This window comes from Hemitrygon akajei, chromosome 2, assembly GCF_048418815.1.
Source record: "Hemitrygon akajei chromosome 2, sHemAka1.3, whole genome shotgun sequence".
NCBI classification, from domain to species: Eukaryota; Metazoa; Chordata; class Chondrichthyes; order Myliobatiformes; family Dasyatidae; genus Hemitrygon; species Hemitrygon akajei.
In genome coordinates this window covers 197,077,647-197,102,113 of record NC_133125.1, presented here as the reverse complement: position 1 = coordinate 197,102,113, position 24,467 = coordinate 197,077,647, and the positions used below count along the sequence as shown (strand labels likewise).

Below are 24,467 nucleotides of genomic sequence, written 5' to 3'. Positions count from 1 at the left end.
GGCTTTTACAAAATGGGGTTCCTAGCCCCCATGCCCAACCCTCCTCCCTTTGAAGCCTGGCTTCCAACAGCCATGGCAGAATTGTTGTCGTTCACATGACAAATAACGCTGAGGGGAATCTGCCAGCGGTGGTGTTTCTCCTTCCTGTTGGGAGGGGCAATGGGTTTGTGAGAGACCTCTGGAGTAACAACAACTTTATTTGTAGAACACTTTTCATACACATGATGTAGTTCAGAGTGCTTTACAGTGGGATAAAACCACAAATATGAAAATAAAATCAAAATTAAAATAGACATGAAAATAGAAGACAAACAGATGCTCATTAATATCAAGGTTAAATAAATAGTTTGTGGGTTGATGTTTAAAAGTGTCAACTGAGTCTGCGTCCCTTAGTTTTAGATACTGAATTTTAGGGTGCAGTTCAAACAAGCTGCCCTGCCAGTTATCTTTTGTGGTGGAAGACAGCCTGAGAGCTCAACCAGGATTATCAGACGAAAATGATTCTGTGATGTACTCAGTCCCAGATCATTGAGAGCTTCAAAATCAAGTAAGGGAACTTTAGGAGTGACAGCACTGTGTTTTGTAGTTTGCATACACACCACAGCCTCTGTGTGCCGATGGAGGGTGGGTGGGGGACTGCGTTATCTTGGTCACATTCCGCTGCCTGAGATGTGCTGGAGCTGCCCTCGCCCTGCACACCACTCACTCGTACCTTAGACTGTCTGGAGGTGAGTATTCTCAGCTTCTGACCATCCTTTACCTAGACACACAACAGACAAACATCCCATAATCCGCCCCTACTTGGACCAGAGCTCTGCATACCCCTCCCAACCGCGTGTGTATCCAAGCTTCTGTTAAGTGTTGGAATTGAACCCGCATCTGCTCGTTCCACACTCTCACCACCCTCCGAGTAAAGAAGATCCCCCTCACATTCACCTTAAGCATTTCACCTTTCACCCTTAACCCATAACCTCTAGTTGTAGCCTGGCCCTACCTCAGTGGAAGAAGCCTGCTTGCATTCACCCTATTGATACCATCATAATTTTATATACCTCTGTCAAATCTCCCCTCAATCTTCCAGGGAATAAAGTCCAAATTATTCAATCTTTCCCTCAGTTCCTGGCAACCTCCTTGTAAATTTTCTCTGCACTCTTTCAATCTGACTGATACTTCTCTTTTAGGTAGGTGACCACAACTGCACAATACTCCAAATTAGGCCTCACCAGCATCTTAGACATAATATTCCAACTCCTGTACTCAGTACTTTGATTTGTGAAGGGCAAATCCAGAGCGTTGGGTCGTGGCAGTAAATGTGTAGATGGTGAGATGGTCCTTCCTGCCTCTTCGGTGGTGTGCATGTGACTTGTACAGTTACCGGCCCGTGCCTGGCCATTGTCCGGGTCGTATCGCACACAGACACTGTCTGTTTCCTTGGCTGAGGAGCTTCATGTAAAACTAATGATTATAGCCAGGAAAGCCGGTGGTCACAGTGGTCTCTCTGAGTGATTGTTCGCCCTTTATGTCTTTTTCACAATCACAATACACTGCAGGTTATCGAGTATTGCAGTATTCTACCTCACTAGTGAATTACCCAATGGTGATGGAGCTGGACTTGTTGAAGCTTGCTTCAGCAAGGGATGAAGATGTCACAGACCAGCAAATAGTGGAGCATACCGGTAAGATGGCGGTGTGCACAGATGCATTGGCCTCTCCAGAGCCAACCAAGTGTTATGGTTTTTTATAGACGGCTTTTGTGATCTCAAGACCCTGCTGGATATTGAAAACTCCAAGTGCTGCAGGATTACCCCATCTTGGAGTTGACTGATAATGGAGGAACTGGACTTGATGTAGGCCTGCTATAGAGGGGGTTCGGAGTCGGTGCGGGCTGACAGCGAGTGATTGCCTTAGGCGATTTTCTTGTGATCACATTGGTAATGATTCACTGGGTCATTGAGAGACCATACCCTCATGCCTCGGAGTTGCCCACTGCAGCTGTCAAGAAATGCTGGAACCAACTGAGGTCAATGGGAGTAGGCAGTTTAAATGGTTTTGGCATGGACTAGATGGGCCAAAGGGCCTGTTTCTGTGCTGTACTTCTCTATGACTCTCTGGAAGTATTGGGGGACATTTCTTTGTTTCAGGCTGCTGTCACCACTGTCTTTATACAGTGCTGGGGATGGTGATAGATGCAGCTGCAATCAGGACATTTACAAATCTCTCAGAGAATTGGAGGGCTGGCGATGTTCCTTAAGGCTCCCATAGCTGGTGTTGGGGGTGTTAGTGGGGATAAACTCACACTATCTACTAAATGCTCCCAATGGCATACGTCTGTAAAAGTCTCTGGCAGCCAAGTCCAGTTCCTGGCCTTCACGTGTGGCTTTGCTACAAAGCCCTGCTAACAAGAGAAGGGGCAAAGGCACCTTAAATACAGCCGCTTCGGGCAGATGGAGCTCTCAACTGCTCTCAATACTCCGTGAGGCCTCGCCAGTGCCTTACCAAGCCTCAGCGTTACACCCCTGCTTTGGTATTCCACTGCTCTCAAAATGTATGCTGACATTCCAATTGCCTTCTGCACCACTGTCTCAACCTGCCGGCTGGCCATTAGGGAATCCCACACAAAGAGTCCCTTTCCACCTCTAATTTTTGGATTCTGTGCTTTTATTCCTTCCACCAAAGCGCATAGCCACGCACTTCCCGACATCTGCCACTTCTTTGCTCATTCTCCAAATCTGTCTAACTCCTGCTGATTCCCTGCTTCCTCAACACTACACACACGCCTGTCTTCATATTGTCCACAAAGCCAACAATTCTTTCATCGAAATCATTGACATATAACGTAAAGGGAAGCAGTTCCAACACGGTGCCCTATGAAATACCACGAGCCACCAGCAGACAATCCGAAAGGATTCCCACATCCTTTGCCAATCAGCCAGTGTGCTGTCCCCATATTATCTTTCGAGGTGGAGGTGCGGGTTGGTGGTCACAACCAGCGAATGCGCAAGGGCTCAGAGTTCCTCCCTCCGTCATTGAGGCCCGGGCTGAAGTAGGGGTAGAGGGTCTCAGTGAAGGTGTCGGTGAAGGTATGGAGATGAACCATCCCATCTGCGTCATAGAACGACACCTGCCCGCCCTCGTAGTCCAGGTAGACGCCCACCGTGCGGGGCACTCTCCGGGGGCTGAGCCGGGTGCGGGGCTCGGTCAGCGCCCAGTACTCGTGGCCGTTCCGCAGCCACACTATCCAGTAGCCAGCACTGGGGGAGGGCGGCTCCCGCCCCGCCCGGTCTACAGACTCACGCACCAACCCCACATCCCACTTGGGCTTGCTGCCCACTTCCACCTCCCAGTAGTGTCTGCCTGAGGCGAGGCCTTGTGCTGCCAGCACGCACACGTAGGGGTGGAAGCGGCGCGGCCCGGGAACGGCCGGGGGCAGACTGCCATCACCGTGACTGACCGCTCTCAGGTCCTCGGACAGCAGGAGGCGGTGGTGAGCACTGTCCGGATCGAGGGTGAGGGTGCTAGGAGCTGCGGACAGGGAGGGGTAACAGGTGAGGGAGGATGGTAAAAAGAGGAGAGAGATTAGTACCAATCTGACACTACTCCCTTACCCCCCCCCCCAGGGTAATTTAGGAAGGTGAAGCACCCCAACTTTGATTCCTCCCCCAACACCTCTTACCTCCAGATGGTCACACCGCTCCCACAAGACCCTGCTACCACCACCATCTTCTTCCATAACACCCCACCCCCAGACTCTGGATGCTCCCCCAAGCCTCCACTATTACCATAAACGTCCCCCCAATACAGCCCTCACCCTCACCATCCCCCCATCTCCCCTCATGGATATCACAGGATTCAGTCCACAAGACAAAGGAGCAGGATTGGGCCATTCAGCCCATTGAGTCTGTTCCACCATTTCATCACAACTGATTTACTATTCCTCTCAATTCCATTCTCCTGCCTTCTCCCAGTAACCTTTGACAGCTTCACTAATCGATAACCTGTCAACCCCCTCTTTAAATACACCCAATGACTTGGCCTCCACAACTGTCTGTGGTAGTGAATTCAGTACCCTCTGGCTAAAGAAATTCCTCCTCAACTCCGTTGTAATGGGACATGCCTCCATTCAGAGGCTGTGTCCTCTGGTCCTAGACTCCCCCACTATAGGAAACATCCTCTCCACATCCACTCTATCTGTGTCCTCTGGTCCCAGACTCCCCCACTATAGGAAACATCCTCTCCATATCCACTCTATCTGTGTCCTCTGGTCCCAGCCTCCCTCACTATAGGAAACATCCTCTCCACATCCACTCTATCTGTGTCCTCTGGTCCTTGACTCCCCCACTATAGGAAACATCCTCTCCACATCCACTCTATCTGTGTCCTCTGGTCCTTGACTCCCCCACTATAAAAAACATCCTCTCCACATCCACTCTATCTGTGTCCTCTGGTCCTTGACTCCCCCACTATAGGAAACATCCTCTCCACATCCACTCTATCTGTGTCCTCTGGTCCCAGCCTCCCTCACTATAGGAAACATCCTCTCCACATCCACTCTATCTGTGTCCTCTGGTCCTTGACTCCCCCACTATAGGAAACATCCTCTCCACATCCACTCTATCTGTGCCCTCTGGTCCTAGACTCCCCCACTATAGGGAACATCCTCTCCACATCCACTCTATCTGTGCCCTCTGGTCCCAGACTCCCCCACTATAGGAAACATCCTCTCCAAATCCACTCTATCTGTGTCCTCTGGTCCTAGACTCCCCCACTATAGGAAACATCCTCTCCACACCCACTCTATCTGTGTCCTCTGGTCCCAGCCTCCCTCACTATAGGAAACATCCTCTCCACATCCACTCTATCTGTCCCTTCTGGTCTTAGACTCCCCCACTATAGGAAACATCCTCTCTACATCCACTCTATCTGTGTCCTCTGGTCCCAGCCTCCCTCACTATAGGAAACATCCTCTCCACATCCACTCTATCTGTGTCCTCTGGTCCTTGACTCCCCCACTATAGGAAACATCCTCTCCACATCCACTCTATCTGTGTCCTCTGGTCCCAGACTCCCCCACTATAGGAAACATCCTCTCCACATCCACTCTATCTGTGTCCTCTGGTCCCAGACTCCCCCACTATAGGAAACATCCTCTCCACATCCACTCTATCTGTGTCCTCTGGTCCTAGACTCCCCCACTATAGGAAACATCCTCTCCACACCCACTCTATCTGTGTCCTCTGGTCCCAGCCTCCCCCACTATAGGAAACATCCTCTCCACATCCACTCTATCTGTGTCCTCTGGTCCTAGACTCCCCCACTATAGGAAACATCCTCTCCACATCCACTCTATCTGTGTCCTCTGGTCCTAGACTCCCCCACTATAGGAAACATCCTCTCCACATCCACTCTATCTGTGTCCTCCGGTCCTAGAATCCCCCACTATAGGAAACATCCTCTCCACATCCACTCTATCTGTGTCCTCTGGTCCTTGGCTCCCCCACTATAGGAAACATCCTCTCCACATCCACTCTATCTGTGTCCTCTGGTCCTAGACTCCCCCACTATAGGAAACATCTCTCCACATCCACTCTATCTGTGTCCTCTGGTCCTTGGCTCCCCCACTGTAGGAGACATCCTCTCCACATCCACTCTATCTGTGTCCTCTGGTCCTTGGCTCCCTCACTATAGGAGACATCCTCTCCACATCCACTCTATCTGTGTCCTCTGGTCCTAGACTCCCCCACTATAGGAAACATCCTCTCCACATCCACTCTATCTGTGTCCTCTGGTCCTAGACTCCCCCACTATAGGAAACCCCCTCTCCACATCCACTCTATCTGTGTCCTCTGGTCCTAGACTCCTCCACTATAGGAAACATCCTCTCCACATCTACTCTATCTGTGTCCTCTGGTCCTAGACTCCCCCACTATAGGAAAAATCCTCTCCACATCCACTCTATCTGTGTCCTCTGGTCCTAGACTCCCCCACTATAGGAAACATCCTCTCCACATCCACTCTATCTGTGTCCTCTGGTCCTAGACTCCCCCACTATAGGAAACATCCTCTCCACATCCACTCTATCTGTGTCCTCTGGTCCTAGACTCCCCCACTATAGGAAACATCCTCTCCACATCCACTCTATCTGTGTCCTCTGGTCCTAGACTCCCCCACTATAGGAAACACCCTCTCCACATCCACTCTATCTGTGTCCTCTGGTCCTAGACTCCCCCACTATAGGAAACACCCTCTCCACATCCACTCTATCTGTGTCCTCTGGTCCTAGACTCCCCCACTATAGGAAACATCCTCTCCACATCCACTCTATCTGTGTCCTCTGGTCCTAGACTCCCCACTATAGGAAACATCCTCTCCACATCCACTCTGTGTCCTCTGGTCCTAGACTCCCCCACTATAGGAAACATCCTCTCCACATCCACTCTATCTGTGTCCTCTGGTCCTAGACTCCCCCACTATAGGAAACATCCTCTCCACATCCACTCTATCTGTGTCCTCTGGTCCTAGACTCCCCCACTATAGGAAACATCCTCTCCACATCCACTCTATCTGTGTCCTCCGGTCCTAGAATCCCCCACTATAGGAAACATCCTCTCCACATCCACTCTATCTGTGTCCTCTGGTCCTTGGCTCCCCCACTATAGGAAACATCCTCTCCACATCCACTCTATCTGTGTCCTCTGGTCCTAGACTCCCCCACTATAGGAAACATCCTCTCCACATCCACTCTATCTGTGTCCTCCGGTCCTAGAATCTCCCACTATAGGAAACATCCTCTCCACATCCACTCTATCTGTGTCCTCCAGTCCTAGACTCCCCCACTATAGGAAACATCCTCTCCACATCCACTCTATCTGTGTCCTCTGGTCCTTGGCTCCCCCACTATAGGAAACATCCTCTCCACATCCACTCTATCTGTGTCCTCTGGTCCATGGCTCCCCCAGAAGGTGTGATGCCTGTTTATTCTTTAGGAATTCTGTAAGTCATTGATTTCTAAAGGCTTTGGTGCTCCATAAGGTCACAAAAGATGTAATGTAACGGAAATAGACAGCCTGCAGAGAGACTTAGATAGGAAACATCCTCTCCACATCCACTCTATCTGTGTCCTCTGGTCCGAGACTCCCCCACTATAGGAAACATCCTCTCCACATCCACTCTATCTAGGCCTTTTAATATTTGTTAGGTTTCCTTGAGAAACCAGACCCCCATTCTTCAAAACTCCAGAGAGTCCAGTCCCAGGCGCTCCGCATGAACCTTTTCATTCATACGCAATCCTTCCAGTTGTATACAGGCCTCCAAACAGCAGCCGGGATAGAAAAGGCGTGTCAGAAGGGCAATGTCACGATAAACGTTGGCGAGTTTCTGGCATGGGTGGAGCATTGGCTGGTCGGCAGAAAACAGAGAGTGGGAATAAAGGGATCCTATTCTGGCTGGCTGCTGGTTACCAGTGGAGTTCCACAGGGGTCAGTGTTGGGACCGCTGCTTTTTAGGGTGTATGTGAGTGTTTTGGACGATGGGGTTTATGGATTTGTGGCTAAATCTGCCAATGATACAAAGATAGGTAGAGGAGCGGGTAGTGTTGCGGAAATAGACTGCCTGCAGAGAGACTTAGATAGTTTAGAGGAATGGGCAAAGTGGCAAATGAAATACAATGTTGGAAAGTGCACTTTGGTGGAAGAAATATTATTTAGATGGGGAGAAAATTCAAAATGCAGAATTGCAAAAGGATTGTGGAGTCCTTGTGCAGGATACCCTAAAGGTTGACCTCCAGGTTGAGTCAGTGGAGAAGAAGGCGAATGCAATGTTGGCATTCATTTCTAGAGGTATAGGAGTAGGGATGTGATGTTGAGGCTCTATAAGGCACTCGTGAGACCATACTTAGAGTATTGTGTGCAGTTTTGGGCTCCTTATTTTAGAAAGCAGAAAGACATTGGAGAGGGCTCAGAGAAGATTCACGAGAATGATTGCAGGAATGAAAGGGTTACTGTATGAGGAACGTCGGGCAGCTCTTGGGCTGTATTCCCTGGAGTTCAGGAGAATGTGGGGAGATCTCAGAAACATTCCAAATGTTAAAAGGCCTGAACTGAATAGATATGGCAAAGTTATTTACCATAGTAGGGGAGTTCAGGACATGAGGGCACGACTTCAGGATTGAAGGACGTCCATTTAGAACAGAGATGCGGAGAAATTACTTTAGTCAGAGGGTGGTAAATCTGTGGAATTTGTTGCCACATGTGGCTGTGGAGGCCAAGTCATTGGGTGCATTTAAGGCAGAGATAGATAGGTTCTTGATTAGCCAGGACATCAGAGAATATGGGGAGAAGGCAGGGGAGTGGGGATGACTGGAAGAATTGGAGCAGCCCATGGTTGAATGGCGGAGCAGACTCGATGGACTGAATGGCCTACTTCTGCTCCTATACCTTATGGTCATTCATGGGATCATTCCCGTGTACCTCTCCAATGTCCTTTATTAGACAATGGGCCCAAAACTGCTCACATGCTCCCAGTGCAGTCTGACCAATGCCTTATAGAGCCTCAGCATTACATCCTTGCTTTTGTATTCTAGTCTCTTGAAATGAATGCTAACATTTGCCTTCCTTACCCCCGATTTATCCTGCAAGTTAACTTTTAGGGAATCATGCAAGAGGCCTCCCAAGTCCCTTACACCTCTGTTTTCTGCATTTGCTCCCCATTTAGAAAACAGTCTGTGCCTTTATTCTTAGACCCGGGAGAACAGCTCAACTCCAGAGACCTGTAATGCTCCCACCACTGATCCAGGAAAAACCCCTCTCCTACCCATCTCGGTCATGTTTCACATATAGTGAGGGGAAACACGATCACCAGAGGGTTCTGTGGGAGAGTGGCGATTGGGGAGGAGTGTAGGGAAGTAGGGATTTGCAGAAGGACCTGTACAGATTAGGAGAATGAGCAAAGAAGAAGCAGTTGAATGCGGTGTCGGGAGGTGTATGGCCATGCACTTTGGTAGAAGGAACAAAGTGGTAGACCGTTTTCTAAATGGAAAGAAACTTCAGAAAACAGAGGTTTACAGGGACTTAGGAGTCCTCATGAAGGATGTGGAGAGGATGTTTCCTATAGTGGTGGGGTCTAGGACCAGAGGACACAGATAGAGTGGATGTGGAGAGGATGTCTCCTATAGTGGGGGAGTCTAGGACCAGAGGACACAGATAGAGTGGATGTGGAGAGGATGTTTCCTATAGTGGAGGAGTCTAGGACCAGTGGACACAGATAGAGTGGATGTGGAGAGGATGTTTCCTATAGTGGAGGAGTCTAGGACCAGTGGACACAGATAGAGTGGATGTGGAGAGGATGTTTCCTATAATGGGGGAGTCTAGGACCAGAGGACACAGACAGAGTGGATGTGGAGAGGATGTTTCCTATAGTGGGGGAGTCTAGGACCAGAGGACACAGATAGAGTGGATGTGGAGAGGATGTTTCCTATAGTGGGGGAGTCTAGGACCAGAGGGCACAGATAGAGTGGATGTGGAGAGGATGTTTCCTATAGTGGGGGGAGTCTAGGACAGAGATAGAGTGGATGTGGAGAGGATGTTTCCTATAGTGGGGGAGTCTAGGACCAGAGGACACAGATAGAGTGGATGTGGAGAGGATGTTTCCTATAGTGGGGGAGCCTAGGACCAGAGGACACAGATGGACTGGATGTGGAGAGGATGTTTCCTATAGTGGGGGAGTCTAGGACCAGAGGACACAGATAGAGTTGATGTGGAGAGTATGTTTCCTATAGTGAGGGAGTCTAGGGCCAGAGGACACAGATAGAGTGGATGTGGAGAGGATGTTTCCTATAGTGGGGGAGACTAAGACTAGAGGACACAGCCTCAAAATAGGACGTCCATATAGAGCAGAGATGAGGAGGAATTTATTTAGCCAGCAGGTGGTGAATCTGGAATTCATTGCCACAGACTGGCATGGTGGCCAAATACTGAGTACAGGTAAAGTGGAGGTTGATAGGTTCTTGTTTAGTCAGGGTATCAAATGTTCTGAGGAGAATGGGATTGAGAGAAATAACAATCAGCCATGATGGAATAGTATCGATAGGCTGAATGGCCTGATTCTATTCGTATGTCTTATGCCCCCATGTCGGAGGGGTGGGGCTGTGTGTCGGTAGGTGAAGGGGAGGGGTGGGGGCTGCAGTGAGGTATCCCCTACCTGGGCTGAGGTGATCCAGCATCCCTTTCCAGGCCGCGTACTGCAAGGGTCCCCTGAAGACCCCTAAGGACAGCTGCAGGGCCAGCACCGGCTGGCTCCCGCGTCGCTCTGGCCTGAGGGGGGAAGGAGAGTGCTCGGGATGAGTGAGTCCGTGCCTAGTCACGCAGAGCGTTCCCGTGAGAGGCTCACTCACCTGCTCCGTCGTGCCGTGCTCTCCTGTGACAGAGAGAGAGAAAAACATGGGGTTCAGTCTCGGGAGCTCACTGAACTGTCATCTCTTCACACTCCAATTCATGCTCTCCCCCCTCGCCACTTCCCCCTCCCCTCTCCTCCTCTCACTTGTTCACCACCATTCTCCCATCCCCCCTCACAATCTGAGGAACATTCTCATTCTCTCTCACTCAACCACTCACACACAGCTTGCTGTCCCAGCTCAGTGGGGATCACCGAGTGATTTCTTCATTGGGACACTGCCTCATTCACAGACTAACACCCGACAATGGGCTCCAAGGCTGCAGGGAAGGAATGCCTGGCCTGTCTTGACCTGGGATGTACCTCTGGAGGCAGGAATGGTCCACTGGCCTGCTGCTCCATCTCCAGCAGCTGTCGGTCGATGGATTCCAGGTCCTCGTAGAGGGTGTGGAGGTTCCTCTCCATGTCATCAAGAAGCCTCTCTGTGTGCTGCCTGAGTGCACGGAGCAGACGCTGTTCTCTCTCGGCGAGGAGTTGATACAGCTCTGCAAACTCAGACCTGATGTGGATGTGGAGACTCTGAGTCTGTTCCTGCCACACACAGATGGAATTTCATTTCTCAAGGCCAAGCACCTCACAGCTAATAAAACCGTATTATTATAAAACATCAGCAGAATTAGGCCTTTCGGCCCATCAAGCCTGCTGCCCCGTTCCATCATGGCTGATGTGTTATCCCTCTCAACCCCATTCTCCTGCCTTCTCCCTGTAACCTTTGGTGCTCTAACTAATCAAGAACCTATCAACTTCCGTTTGAAATAAGGGGCAGAGTTAGGCCGATCAGCCCATCGAGTCTGCTCTGTCATTCCATCATGACTGATCCCAGAGTGGTGGAGCAAACACGATGGCTGAATTATCCAACGCCTTGTCCTCAGCCATGTGTGGCAATGAATTCTACAGATTCACCACCCTCTGGTGAAAGAAATTCCTCTTCATCTCTGTTACAAAGAGATGCCCCTCTAATCTGAGGCTGTGTCCTCCTCTCTTAGCACTGGAAATATTGTGTCTTGTAATACTGATGACCTGTGACCTGGGGCATTTGGGGACTAAATGTCGCCCTTGAATCAATGCCATTAAGGCAGAGTAGATGATGTGGCCCTATCAGTTTGCTCTTGGCAGGGGTCCCTGTGCAGAGTCCCACACTCCCACCGTACAGTACCCCAGGAGATACACTCTCTAAGGCTGTTTCCAGAAACGGAGGGTTAACGTATGAGAAGCATTTGATAGCTCTGGGCCTGTACTCACTGGAATTCAGAAGGATGAGGAGGGATCTCATTGAAACCAATTGAATATTGAAAGGCCCAGATAGAGTGGATGTGGAGAAGATGTTTATTATATTGGAGGAGTCAAGGAGCAGAGGGCACAGCCTTAGAATAGAGGTACATCCATTTAGAACAGAGATGAGGAATTTCTTTAGCCAGAGGGTGGTAAATCAGTGGAAATTAAAATGGAGGTTGGTAAATTTGTGATTGATCAGGGCACTAAAGGTTAAGGAGAGCATGGGGTTATAAGGGACAATAATTCAGCTATGATGGGATAGCAGAGCAGCACCTATGTCTTATGTTCAGGGTGCTTTCTATGGAGCATTGACGAAAATTAGCGAGGGTCTGAGGGGACAGGCCAAATGTCGTTAGCCTTCTGGGAAGTGGATTTTGTTTATTTATTGGGATACAGCTCGGAATGTAGCTCACACTGCCCTGCAATCCCCCAGTTTAACTCATGGGACAGTTTACAATGACAGAGTAGCCAACCAAACAGTACATCTTTGGACAGTGGGAGGAAACCCACATGGCCATGGGGAGAGAGTACAAACACCTGACAGGCAGCGGTGGGAATTGAGCCCAGGCCACTGGTATTGTAAAGTGTTGGGCTAACCACCAATTAAGTCCAGGAAAGGCTGAAAACACTTGGATAATTTCCTCTGGAGTGCCAAAGGCTGAGAGGAGACCTGATAGGAGTTGATAAAGTTTTGAGAAGTGTAGAAAGAGTTTTGTCCAGGGTAGAAACATCAAATACAGTGGATTCCAGTTAATTGAGCCACCGGTTAATCAGGACAGTTGCTTGGGAAAATTTTTAAAGAACAAAAACTAATCAAGCAAATAGTCAGGATTCCCTTTGTTTACTTGGGATGCCACATCTCTTATTGAGTCAGGAGACTGTTGCTGAGCAGGTTCTAACGTATACTGTTACACAGTATACTGTACTTACAGCAGACAGTTTTGAAATTATGTCAGTTAAGTGCGCTTGTGTTCAAAAAGCCGTGATTTTTGTCACTACGTTTTAGTTGGTGAGAAATAAAGCAGTAAGACAATTCAGAACAGTTTTGTTCACGGTGGTTTCGAGCATTCAGGCTTGGTGATGTCAGAAACAGCCAGAAGAGAAAATGATACAATTTCACTACTTTAACAAGTTAGGAATTACAAAGAATTTTGAGGTATCAACAGTCATCTTGAATGTTACAATGAAAATGAAGATTTGGAGGATGCATTCGTCGAAAGCATTGTATGAAGGCAGTGCATTATCCGCCTAGCTGCTGATTTTGTTCATTTATATTCAATTGAAAGAACACGGCAGCCTACACTGGATTTGTTGATAACACTTAGGAACTAATGCACAGTTTTACAGTACTGTAGTAGTATTGGCAGTGTTCTAATTTGTTCTGTATTTCATTTGAATACATAATTTGTTACTCAATTAAATGGATGTTTGCCTTTTTATAGCTTTTTATCTACTTATTAATATCTACTTACATCTACATGAAACTGGCTAATTCGGACAGCAGCTCAATTGTACCAAAATGTGCTGGTCCCAATGTGTACCAGATAACCAGAATCCACTATACTAGACTATACTGCACTATACTAAGTGTCTACCCAAATCTCTTAAAAGCCCCTAATGCCTTTTCTATATGGGCGGCACAGTTTTTCATTGTACACAGTAAATGTGACAATAATTTCCCAAGTACTATTTTCCCTATCCACTGGAGGAAGCAGGAAACTAGTAACACTTCCTTCCCAGTAAAAGTCAAACACTTACTTTAATTTTGGAGATGTTCTGCTCCTGCTCCTGTATACATTCCAGGCTGGTTGCTCGTGCCTTCCTGAGGGAATAGATGGCCGAGGCAAGGGAGTCCTGGAAAGCAGGTAGTGGACAATACAATGGAATATTTGCAAACAGGAGAGACTGAACCTCTGATCACTACCTCGCTACTCTTTGTTCTCTTTTTGCACTACTCATTTAACTTTTTAATATGTATTTACTGTAATTTGGTTTTACTATTGTGGATTGCAATGTACTGCTACCGCGTCACAGCAAATTTTGCCAATGATATTAAATCTGATTCTGATCCTGAGATCCTGCGGCTGCTGGAAATTCAGAACAACTCTCACGAAATTCTCACCGCTGCCTGTAAGGAACAAGGAACAGTAAAGCACAGGAACCGGTCATTCAGCACACAATGTCGTGCCAAACGACTAAAGAGTAAACAAAAACTAATCCCTCCTATGTCCATATCTCCATCTTCCTTACATCCATGAGCCTATCCAAACATCTCTTAAAAGCCTCTGCTATATCATACCAGGCAGCACATTTCAGGCATCCACAATGCCCTGAGTAAAAAACATACCCCTCACATCCCCTTTAAACCTACCCCCTCATCCAATGGTGAGCAAGAAATCCCTGTCTACTCTATCTATGCCTCCCATAATCTTATAAACTGCTATCAAACTCCCCTCAGCCTCCGCCACTGTTTGACCAACAGCCCAAGTTTGTCCAGCCTCTCATGACAGCACAAGCCCTCTAAACCAGGCAGCATCCTGGTAAACCTCTTCTGCACCCCCTCCAAAGCCTCAACAGCCCTCCTACAGTGGTCGATCAGAAATGTATGCAATACACTAAAGCAACACACACAAATTGCTGGAGGAACAGTAGATCAGGCAGCATCTATGGGGAGGAGTAAATCCTCGATGTTCCGGGCTGAGACCCTTCATCGGGACTGGAAATGCAGGGGGAGGAAACCACTACAAGAAGATGGGTGGGGGCGGGGGGAGGAGTACAGGCTGCAGGTGAAAGGTGAGAGCCCAGGTGAGGTGAAGATGGGTGGGGGGGGAGAGGAGTACAGGCTGCAGGTGAAAGGTGAGAGACCAGGTGAGGTGAAGATGGGTGGGGGGGGGGGGGAGAGGAGTACAGGCTGCAGGTGAAAGGTGAGAGACCAGGTGAGGTGAAGATGGGTGGGGGGGGGGAGAGGAGTACAGGCTGCAGGTGAAAGGTGAGAGACCAGGTGAGGTGAAGATGGGTGGGGGTGGGGGGGGAGAGGAGTACAGGCTGCAGGTGAAAGGTGAGAGACCAGGTGAGGTGAAGATGGGTGGGGGGGGGAGAGAGGAGTACAGGCTGCAGGTGAAAGGTGAGAGACCAGGTGAGGTGAAGATGGGTGGGGGGGGGGGAGAGGAGTACAGGCTGCAGGTGAAAGGTGAGAGACCAGGTGAGGTGAAGATGGGTGGGGGTGGGGGGGAGAGGAGTACAGGCTGCAGGTGAAAGGTGAGAGACCAGGTGAGGTGAAGATGGGTGGGGGGGGGAGAGGAGTACAGGCTGCAGGTGAAAGGTGAGAGACCAGGTGAGGTGAAGATGGGTGTGGGGGGGGAGAGAGGAGTACAGGCTGCAGGTGAAAGGTGAGAGACCAGGTGAGGTGAAGATGGGTGTGGGGGGGGGGGAGAGGAGTACAGGCTGCAGGTGAAAGGTGAGAGACCAGGTGAGGTGAAGATGGGTGGGGGGGGGGGGAGAGGAGTACAGGCTGCAGGTGAAAGGTGAGAGACCAGGTGAGGTGAAGATGGGTGGGGGGGGGAGAGGAGTACAGGCTGCAGGTGAAAGGTGAGAGACCAGGTGAGGTGAAGATGGGTGTGGGGGGGGAGAGAGGAGTACAGGCTGCAGGTGAAAGGTGAGAGACCAGGTGAGGTGAAGATGGGTGGGAGGGGGGGAGAGGAGTACAGGCTGCAGGTGAAAGGTGAGAGACCAGGTGAGGTGAAGATGGGTGGGGGGGGGGGAGAGGAGTACAGGCTGCAGGTGAAAGGTGAGAGACCAGGTGAGGTGAAGATGGGTGGGGGGGGGGAGAGGAGTACAGGCTGCAGGTGAAAGGTGAGAGACCAGGTGAGGTGAAGATGGGTGTGGGGGGGGGAGAGGAGTACAGGCTGCAGGTGAAAGGTGAGAGACCAGGTGAGGTGAAGATGGGTGTGGGGGGGGGAGAGGAGTACAGGCTGCAGGTGAAAGGTGAGAGACCAGGTGAGGTGAAGATGGGTTGGGGGGGGGAGAGGAGTACAGGCTGCAGGTGAAAGGTGAGAGACCAGGTGAGGTGAAGATGGGTGGGGGGGGGAGAGGAGTACAGGCTGCAGGTGAAAGGTGAGAGACCAGGTGAGGTGAAGATGGGTGGGGGGGGGGGGAGAGGAGTACAGGCTGCAGGTGAAAGGTGAGAGACCAGGTGAGGTGAAGATGGGTGGGGGGGGGGGGAGAGGAGTACAGGCTGCAGGTGAAAGGTGAGAGACCAGGTGAGGTGAAGATGGGTGGGGGGGGGGAGAGGAGTACAGGCTGCAGGTGAAAGGTGAGAGACCAGGTGAGGTGAAGATGGGTGTGGGGGGGGGAGAGGAGTACAGGCTGCAGGTGAAAGGTGAGAGACCAGGTGAGGTGAAGATGGGTGTGGGGGGGGGAGAGGAGTACAGGCTGCAGGTGAAAGGTGAGAGACCAGGTGAGGTGAAGATGGGTTGGGGGGGGGGAGAGGAGTACAGGCTGCAGGTGAAAGGTGAGAGACCAGGTGAGGTGAAGATGGGTGGGGGGGGGGAGAGGAGTACAGGCTGCAGGTGAAAGGTGAGAGACCAGGTGAGGTGAAGATGGGTGGGGGGGGGGGAGAGGAGTACAGGCTGCAGGTGAAAGGTGAGAGACCAGGTGAGGTGAAGATGGGTGGGGGGGGGGGGAGAGGAGTACAGGCTGCAGGTGAAAGGTGAGAGACCAGGTGAGGTGAAGATGGGTGGGGGGGGGGGAGAGGAGTACAGGCTGCAGGTGAAAGGTGAGAGACCAGGTGAGGTGAAGATGGGTGGGGGGGGGGAGAGGAGTACAGGCTGCAGGTGAAAGGTGAGAGACCAGGTGAGGTGAAGATGGGTGTGGGGGGGGGGAGAGGAGTACAGACTGCAGGTGAAAGGTGAGAGACCAGGTGAGGTGAAGATGGGTGGGGGGGGGGAGAGGAGTACAGGCTGCAGGTGAAAGGTGAGAGACCAGGTGAGGTGAAGATGGGTGGGGGGGGGGAGAGGAGTACAGGCTGCAGGTGAAAGGTGAGAGACCAGGTGAGGTGAAGATGGGTGTGGGGGGGAGAGGAGTACAGGCTGCAGGTGAAAGGTGAGAGACCAGGTGAGGTGAAGATGGGTGGGGGGGGGGGAGAGGAGTACAGACTGCAGGTGAAAGGTGAGAGACCAGGTGAGGTGAAGATGGGTGGGGGGGGGGGAGAGGAGTACAGGCTGCAGGTGAAAGGTGAGAGACCAGGTGAGGTGAAGATGGGTGGGGGTGGGGGGGGGAGAGGAGTACAGGCTGCAGGTGAAAGGTGAGAGACCAGGTGAGGTGAAGATGGGTGGGGGGGGAGGGAGAGGAGTACAGGCTGCAGGTGAAAGGTGAGAGACCAGGTGAGGTGAAGATGGGTGGGGGGGGGGAGAGGAGTACAGGCTGCAGGTGAAAGGTGAGAGACCAGGTGAGGTGAAGATGGGTGGGGGGGTGGGAGAGAGGTACAGGCTGCAGGTGAAAGGTGAGAGACCAGGTGAGGTGAAGATGGGTGGGTGAGGGAGGGAGAGGAGTACAGGCTGCAGGTGAAAGGTGAGAGACCAGGTGAGGTGAAGATGGGTGGGGGGGTGGGAGAGGAGTACAGGCTGCAGGTGAAAGGTGAGAGACCAGGTGAGGTGAAGATGGGTGGGGGGGGGGGGAGAGGAGTACAGGCTGCAGGTGAAAGGTGAGAGACCAGGTGAGGTGAAGATGGGTGGGGGGGTGGGAGAGAGGTACAGGCTGCAGGTGAAAGGTGAGAGACCAGGTGAGGTGAAGATGGGTGGGTGAGGGAGGGAGAGGAGTACAGGCTGCAGGTGAAAGGTGAGAGACCAGGTGAGGTGAAGATGGGTGGGGGGGTGGGAGAGGAGTACAGGCTGCAGGTGAAAGGTGAGAGACCAGGTGAGGTGAAGATGGGTGGGGGGGGGGGGAGAGGAGTACAGGCTGCAGGTGAAAGGTGAGAGACCAGGTGAGGTGAAGATGGGTGGGGGGGGGGAGAGGAGTACAGGCTGCAGGTGAAAGGTGAGAGACCAGGTGAGGTGAAGATGGGTGGGTGGGAGAGGAGTACAGGCTGCAGGTGAAAGGTGAGAGACCAGGTGAGGTGAAGATGGGTGGGGGTGGGGGGGGAGAGGAGTACAGGCTGCAGGTGAAAGGTGAGAGACCAGGTGAGGTGAAGATGGGTGGGTGAGGGAGGGAGGGATGAAGTGAGAAGCTGGGAGGCGATAGGTGGAAAAGGTTAAGGGCAGGAAAAGAAGGAATCTGACAGGAGAGGAGAGTGGACTGTGGGAGAAAGAGAAGAAAGAGGGGCACCAGTGGCAGGGGATAGGCAGGTGAGGAACGAGGAGAGAATAGAGAATTGAATAAGGGGGATGACAAATTTGCCTTGCTTACTAATAATTAAAACACTTCAGCTGCTGGAAATATGAAAAACAAGAGTCAGGTTTCTTGTCACTGACGTATGTCATGAGTCTTGTTGTTTTGTGGAATTCACTGCTGTGGAGGCCAGGTCATTGGGTATGTTTAAAGTGGAGGTTTATAGGTTCTTGATTAGTCAGCATGTCAAATTTTATGAGGAGAAGGCAGGAGAGTTGGGGTTGAGAGGGATAATAAATCAGCCATGATAGAATGAGACAGCAGCCTTGATGGGCCAAATGGCCTAATTCTGTACCTATGTTGGAACTTGCTGCCAGAGGTGGTGGTGGGACCCGATACAATCGCTGTGTTTAAGATGTAGAATATAGGACAGTACAGGCTGTTTGAACCATGACAGAGCAGCTTTGATGAATCTGAGGGAGACCAATATCCCGGTGGGGAGGTTTGCCAAGGCTATTTGGGAGAGTTTAAACTAGAATTGCTAGGGGGCAGGAACCGAACTGAAGAGACAGAGAAAGGGGCAGTTGGCTCACAAATAGAGAAAGCTTGTAGGCAGTCTGACAGGGAGGATAGGCAGGTGATAGAGAGGAGATCCACTCAAACTGATGCTTTGAAGTGTGTCTATTTTAATGTAAGGAACATCATGAACAAAGCGGATGAGCTTAGAGCGTGGATCAGTACTTGGAGATATGATGTGGTGGCCATTACAGAGACTTGGATGGCTCAGGGGCAGGAATGGTTACTTCTAGTGCCAGGCTTTAGAAGGCCAGGGAGGGAGGGAAAAGAGGTGGGGGCATGGTACTGCTGATCAGAGATAGTGCACGGCTACAGAAAAGGAGGAAGACATGGAGGGATTGTCTATGCCTCTACAGAGTCTCAGGAAGGGTTCAATAACTCTACTGGGTGTTTTTTATAGACCACCCAATAGTAACAGGGACATTGAGGAGCAGATAGGGAGACAGATTCTGGAAAGGTGCAATAATAACAGGATTGTCGTGATGGGAGATTTTAATTTCCCCAATATTGATCGGCATCTCCCTACAGCAAGGGGTTTAGATGGGGTGGGTGTTTTCTACACAATATGTAGATAAGAGGAGAGGTTGTACTTGATCTGGTATTGGGAAATGAACTTGGTCAGGTGTCAGGTCTCTCAGAGGGAGAGCGTTTTGGAGACAGTGATCACAATTCTATCTCCTTTACCATAGCATTCGAGAGGGATAGGAGCAGACAAATTAGGAAAACATTTAATTGAAGTAAGGGGAAATATGAAGCAATCAGGCAGGAACTTGGAATATAAATTGGGACCAGATGTTCCCAGGGAAATGTATGGCAGAAATGTGGCAAATGTTCAGGGGATATTTATGTGGCGTTCTGCAAAAGTACGTTCCAATGAGATAGGGAAAGGATGGTAGGGTACAGGAACCATGGTGTACAAAGGCTGTAGAAAATGTAGAAAATGTAGAAAAGGCTGTCGGATGCTGCCCGACCTGCTGAGCTTATCCAGCTTTTGTACGTGTTGATTTGACCACAGCATCTGCAGTGTACTTAGTGCTTAGAAGATTATAAGGCTAGCAGGAAGGAGCTTAAGAATGAAATTAGGAGAGCCAGAAGGGGCCATGAGAAGGCCCTGGTAAGCAGGATTAAGGAAAACCCCAAGGCATTCTACGAGTATGTGAAGAGCAAGAGGATGAAACGTGAGCGAGTAAGACCAATTAAGTGTGACAGTGGGAAAGCGTGTATGCAACCAGAGGAGATAGCAGAGGTACTTAATGAATACTTTGCTTCAGTACTCACTACGGAAAAGGACCTTGGCGATGGTAGGGATGACTTACAGTTGACTGAAAAGCTTGAGCATATAGACATTAAGAAAGAGGATGTGTTGGAGCTTTTGGAAAGCATCAAGTTGGATAAGACGCCGGGACCGGATGAGATATACCCCAGGCTACTGTGGGAGGCAAGGGAGGAGATTGCTGAGCCTCTGGAGATGATCTTTGCATCATCAATGGGGACGGGAGAGGTTCCGGAGGATTGGAGGGTTGTGAATGTTGTTCCTTTATTCAAGAAAGGGAGTAGAGATAGCCCAGGAAATTATAGACCGGTGAGTCTTACTTCAGTGGTTGGTAAGTTGATGGAGAAGATCCTGAGAGGCAGGATTTACGAACATTCAGAGAGGTATAATATGATTAGGAATAGTCAGCATGGCTTTGTCAAGGGCAGGTCGTCCCTTACTAGCCTGATTGAATTTTTTTGAGGATGTGACTAAACACATTGATGAGGGTAAAGCCGTAGATGTAGTGTGTATGGATTTCAGCAAGGCATTTGACAAGGTACCCCATGCAAGGTTTATTGAGAAAGTAAGGAGGCATGGGATCCAAGGGTATCTCTCTTTGTGGATCCGGAATTGGCTTGCCCACGGAAGGCAAAGTGTGGTTGTAGACGGGTCATATTCTGCATGGAGGTTGGTCACCAGTGGTGTGCCTCAAGGATCTGTTCTGGGACCCTTACTCTTCGTGATTTTTATAAATGACCTGGATGAGGAAGTGGAGGTATGGAATGGTAAATTTGCTGATGACGCAAAGGTTGGAGGTGTTGTGGATAGTGTGGAGGGCCGTCAGAGGTTACAGCGGGACATTGATGGGATGGAAAACTGGGCTGAGAAGTGGCAGATAGAGTTCAACCCAGATAAGTGTGAGGTGGTTCATTTTGGTAGGTCAAATATGATGGCAGAATATAGTATTAATGGTAAGACTCTTGGCAGTGTGGAGGATCAGAGGGATCTTGGGGTCTGGGTCCATAGGACACTCAAAGCTGCTGCGCAGATTGACTCTGTGGTTAAGAGGGCGTACGGTGTATTGGCCTTCATTAATTGTGGAATTGAATTTAGGAGCCAAGAGGTAATGTCGCAGCTATATAGGACCTTGGTCAGACCCCACTTGGAGTACTGTGCTCAGTTCTGGTCACCTCACTACAGGAAGGATGTGGAAGCCATAGAAAGGGTGCAGAGGAGATTTACAAGGATGTTGCCTGGATTGGGGAGCATGCCTTATGAGAATACGTAGGGTGAACTCGGCCTTTTCTCCTTGGAGTGACGGAGGATGAGAGGTGACCTGGTAGAGGTGTATAAGATGATGGGAGGCATTGATCGTGTGGATCATCAGAGGCTTTTTCCCAGGGCTGAAATGGCCAACACGAGAGGGTACAGTTTTAAGGTGCTTGGAAGTAGGTACAGAGATGTCAGGGGTAAGTTTTTTTTTTACGCAGAGTGGTGAGTGTGTGGAATGAGTTGCCAGCAACGGTAGTGGAGGCGGATATGATAGGGTTTTTTAAGAGACCTCGGTAGGAACATAGAGCTTAGAAAAATAGAGGGGTATGGGTAACCCTTACCTCTTGCTGCTGGCTCCGGGGGCCCTGCCCGGGCGCTCTCTGTTCCGGATCAACTGCGCACATGGCACACGGCCGCCCCGTCCCCTCGCACCCGCCGGCCCTCCGGTCCGAGTCGCGGGCTCTCTCCGCCAGGTTCCGCAGCGCCCGGCTGCCCCGCAGGTCCCTGGCTGGGACCACCCGCCGACACACGGGGCAGGAGCTGGAGCGCCGATCGCCCCAGCACCGGGTGACACAGAGGCGGCAGAACGTGTGACCGCAGCGCAGCGTGACCGGGTCGGTGAAAAGCTCCAGGCAGATGGCGCAGACCAGCTCCTGGGCGAACAGATCCGACTCCATCGCCCGCCGTACCGCAGTTTCACCGTCCCGCCCACCTCCCGAGCCGCCAGACCGGTTACACCAGCGCGTCGCCCTGACTGGTTTCTCCCTTCCCCGAGGCCTCGCTGGAACGTTTCCCGGCAGGATCGGCCACATTCCGGGACACGGCTGCACGCCAGGGAATAGCCCGGGCAGGAGTCGAGGCAGAGGGGAAATAACGGGGGGTCGGAGCCTGGGCGACTGCGGATGGGGCGAGCAATTCAAATGTTACTAGGGAGGACAGCGCGGAGCGGGGTAGGGGGTGGGAGAAACAGGGACGGCGAGGGCTGTGGGAAAGGAGGGGTCACAGAGATGGGGAGGGCTGGAGAGGGGTTACTAAGACGGAGAGGTGGGCGTCTGGGTGGGGTTAATATAGTGGGGGAGAATCTTGGTGCAAGGGGGTCAGCAAGACTGGCGAGGGTGAGGGAAGTCACAAGGCAGGAAGGAGTGTCAGGACCGGAGGGGTTCAGAGATAGGGAGAGGTGCAGGGTGCAGAGGGCGTCACAGAGATCGGGAGGGGTGCAGGGTGCAGAGGGCGTCTCAGAGATCGGGAGGGGTGTAGGGTCAGAGGGTGTCACAGAGATCGGGAGGGGTGCAGAGGGCGTCACAGAGATCGGGAGGGGTGTAGGGTCAGAGGGTGTCACAGAGATTGAGAGGAGTATAGGGTCCTGAGGGGGTCATAGGGATTGAGACAGGTGTAGGGGTCGGGGGGGGGTCAAAGAGATAGGGAGAGTGTAGGAGCCGGAGGGTGTCACAGAGACTGGGAGGGGCTTTGGGGCAGGAGGGATTTACAGAGACCGGGATGAATGTACGGGCCGGAAGATGGAGAGGGGTGTAAGGACCGGAGGGTCACAGGGCCTGGGAGGGGTGTCAGAGCAGAAGGGGGTTACTGAGATGGGGAAAGGTGTATGGGGTCAGAATGGATCACAGAAACAGAGAGGGGTGTATGGGGCCAGTGGGGGTTGATTAAAAAGAGGTGGGGAGGATTGGAGATACCAGAGGGAGTTACTGAGAAAGAGAGGGTTGTGGGGACGATGGGGGAGGTATCAAAGAAGGGTAATGTCACAATTGAAATGGGGGAACTTCAATATGCAAGGGGATTGGAAAAATCAGGCTGGTGTCAGATCGCAAGAGAGGGGATTTGTTGAATGCCTATGATACGGAGTTTTAGAGCAGCTGGAGCACACTAGCGGAAAGACTATTTTAGATTGGATGTTCTGTAATAACCCAGATCTTATTAGTCAGTTTAAAGTAAAGGAACCCTTGGGAGACAATGATTGAATTCACACTGAGAGGGAGAAGCACCAGTCACGTGTATCGGTATCACAATGGAATAAAGGGAATCACAGAGGCACGAGAGAGGAGCTTGCCCCGGTGGATTGGAGGAGGATACAGGTGGGGATGTCGGCGGAGCAGAGACGGCTGAAGTTTCTGAGAATAGTTCACAAGGTGCAGGATAGATATGTCCTACAGAAGTTGTTCTCAAATAGCAGGGGTAGACAACTGTGGTTGACAAGTGAAGGTGATTACTCCTCATGTACATGAAAGATGTAAGTAATAAACTCAATTCAAGTTAAGGACTGTATAAAAGCCAAGGAAAGGGCATATAAGGTAGCAAAATCGAGTGGGAAGTTGAATAATTGGAAAGGTTTTAAAATCCAACAAAAGGCAACTTTAAAAAAAAGCTATAAGAAGGGAAAAGATGAAATTTGAGGGCAAACTAGCCAATAATAAAAAGCAGGATGCTGTAAGTTTTTCAGTTATATAAAGCGTAAAAGGGAGATGAGAGTTGATACTGGACCACTGGAAAATGATGCTGGAGGTAGTAATGGGGGACAAAGAAATGGCAGATGAACTTAATGGGTATTTTGCATCTGTCTTCACTGTGGAAGACACTAGCAGTGTGCCAGAGATCAGTGATTGTCAGGGAACAGGAGTGAGTGTCAAAGGGAAAAATGCTGGGCAAACTCAAAGGTATTAAGGTGGATAAGTCACCTGGACCAGATGGACGACATCCCAGAGTCCTGAGAGAGGTTACTGAAGAGATAGCAGATGCATTGGTCATGATCTTTCAAGAATCACTTGATTCTGGCATGGTCCCGGACGACTGGAAGGTTGCAAATGTCACTCCACTCCTTAAGAAAGGAGGAAGCAAAAGAAAGGAAATTATAGCCCAGTTAGTCTAATCTCAGTAGCTGGAAAAGCGTTGGAGTCTTTTATCAAGGTTTTGGGGTTCTTGGAGACTGCAGCTTTTCTCGTGTTTATAAAATAAGTCAAAGTCAGCTTGGCTTCTGTAAAGGGAAACCTTGCCTGACAAATCTGTTGGAGTTCTTTGATGAAGTAACAAGCAAGGTGGACAAAGGAGAGACAGTGGATGTCATTTACTTGGATAAGGTGTTTGATAAGGTGCCACACATGAGGCTGCTTAACAAGATAAAATCCTATGGCATTACAGGAAAGATACTGACATGGATAACGGAATGGCTGACAGGCAGGAGGCAGGGAGTGGGAATAAAGGGGACCTTTTCTGGTTGGCTGCCAGTGACCAATGGCGTTCCTCAGGGGTCAGTACTGGGACAACTACTTTTCACGTTGTTTGTCAATGATTTAGATAATGGAATTGA

General features: G+C 50.5%; 1 protein-coding gene across 1 annotated transcript; it reads right to left on the bottom strand.

The window, feature by feature from the left end:
- Positions 1–194: 194 nt before the first annotated feature.
- On the bottom strand, positions 195–21,826 carry LOC140719938 (nuclear factor 7, brain-like). The gene is made up of 6 exons (XM_073034858.1): positions 21,490–21,826; positions 13,480–13,575; positions 10,750–10,977; positions 10,388–10,410; positions 10,195–10,307; positions 195–3,522 (listed from the first exon to the last, which is right to left on the bottom strand). Exons 1-6 carry the CDS (start codon positions 21,823–21,825, stop codon positions 2,981–2,983), a joined length of 1,338 nt encoding a protein of 445 aa, XP_072890959.1. The 5' UTR covers position 21,826; the 3' UTR covers positions 195–2,980.
- Positions 21,827–24,467: the final 2,641 nt, after the last annotated feature.

Excerpts from the sequence above, each read along its gene's own strand:
- LOC140719938 (XM_073034858.1), bottom strand. The coding sequence starts at position 21,825 with ATGGAGTCGGATCTGTTCGCCCAGGAGCTGGTCTGCGCCATCTGCCTG. Across the intron at positions 13,576-21,489 it reads CCCGGAGCCAGCAGCAAGAG|GACTCCCTTGCCTCGGCCAT; the intron begins GTAAGGGTTACC and ends CCTGCTTTCCAG. Across the intron at positions 10,978-13,479 it reads AGAACATCTCCAAAATTAAA|GAACAGACTCAGAGTCTCCA; the intron begins GTAAGTGTTTGA and ends TGTGTGTGGCAG.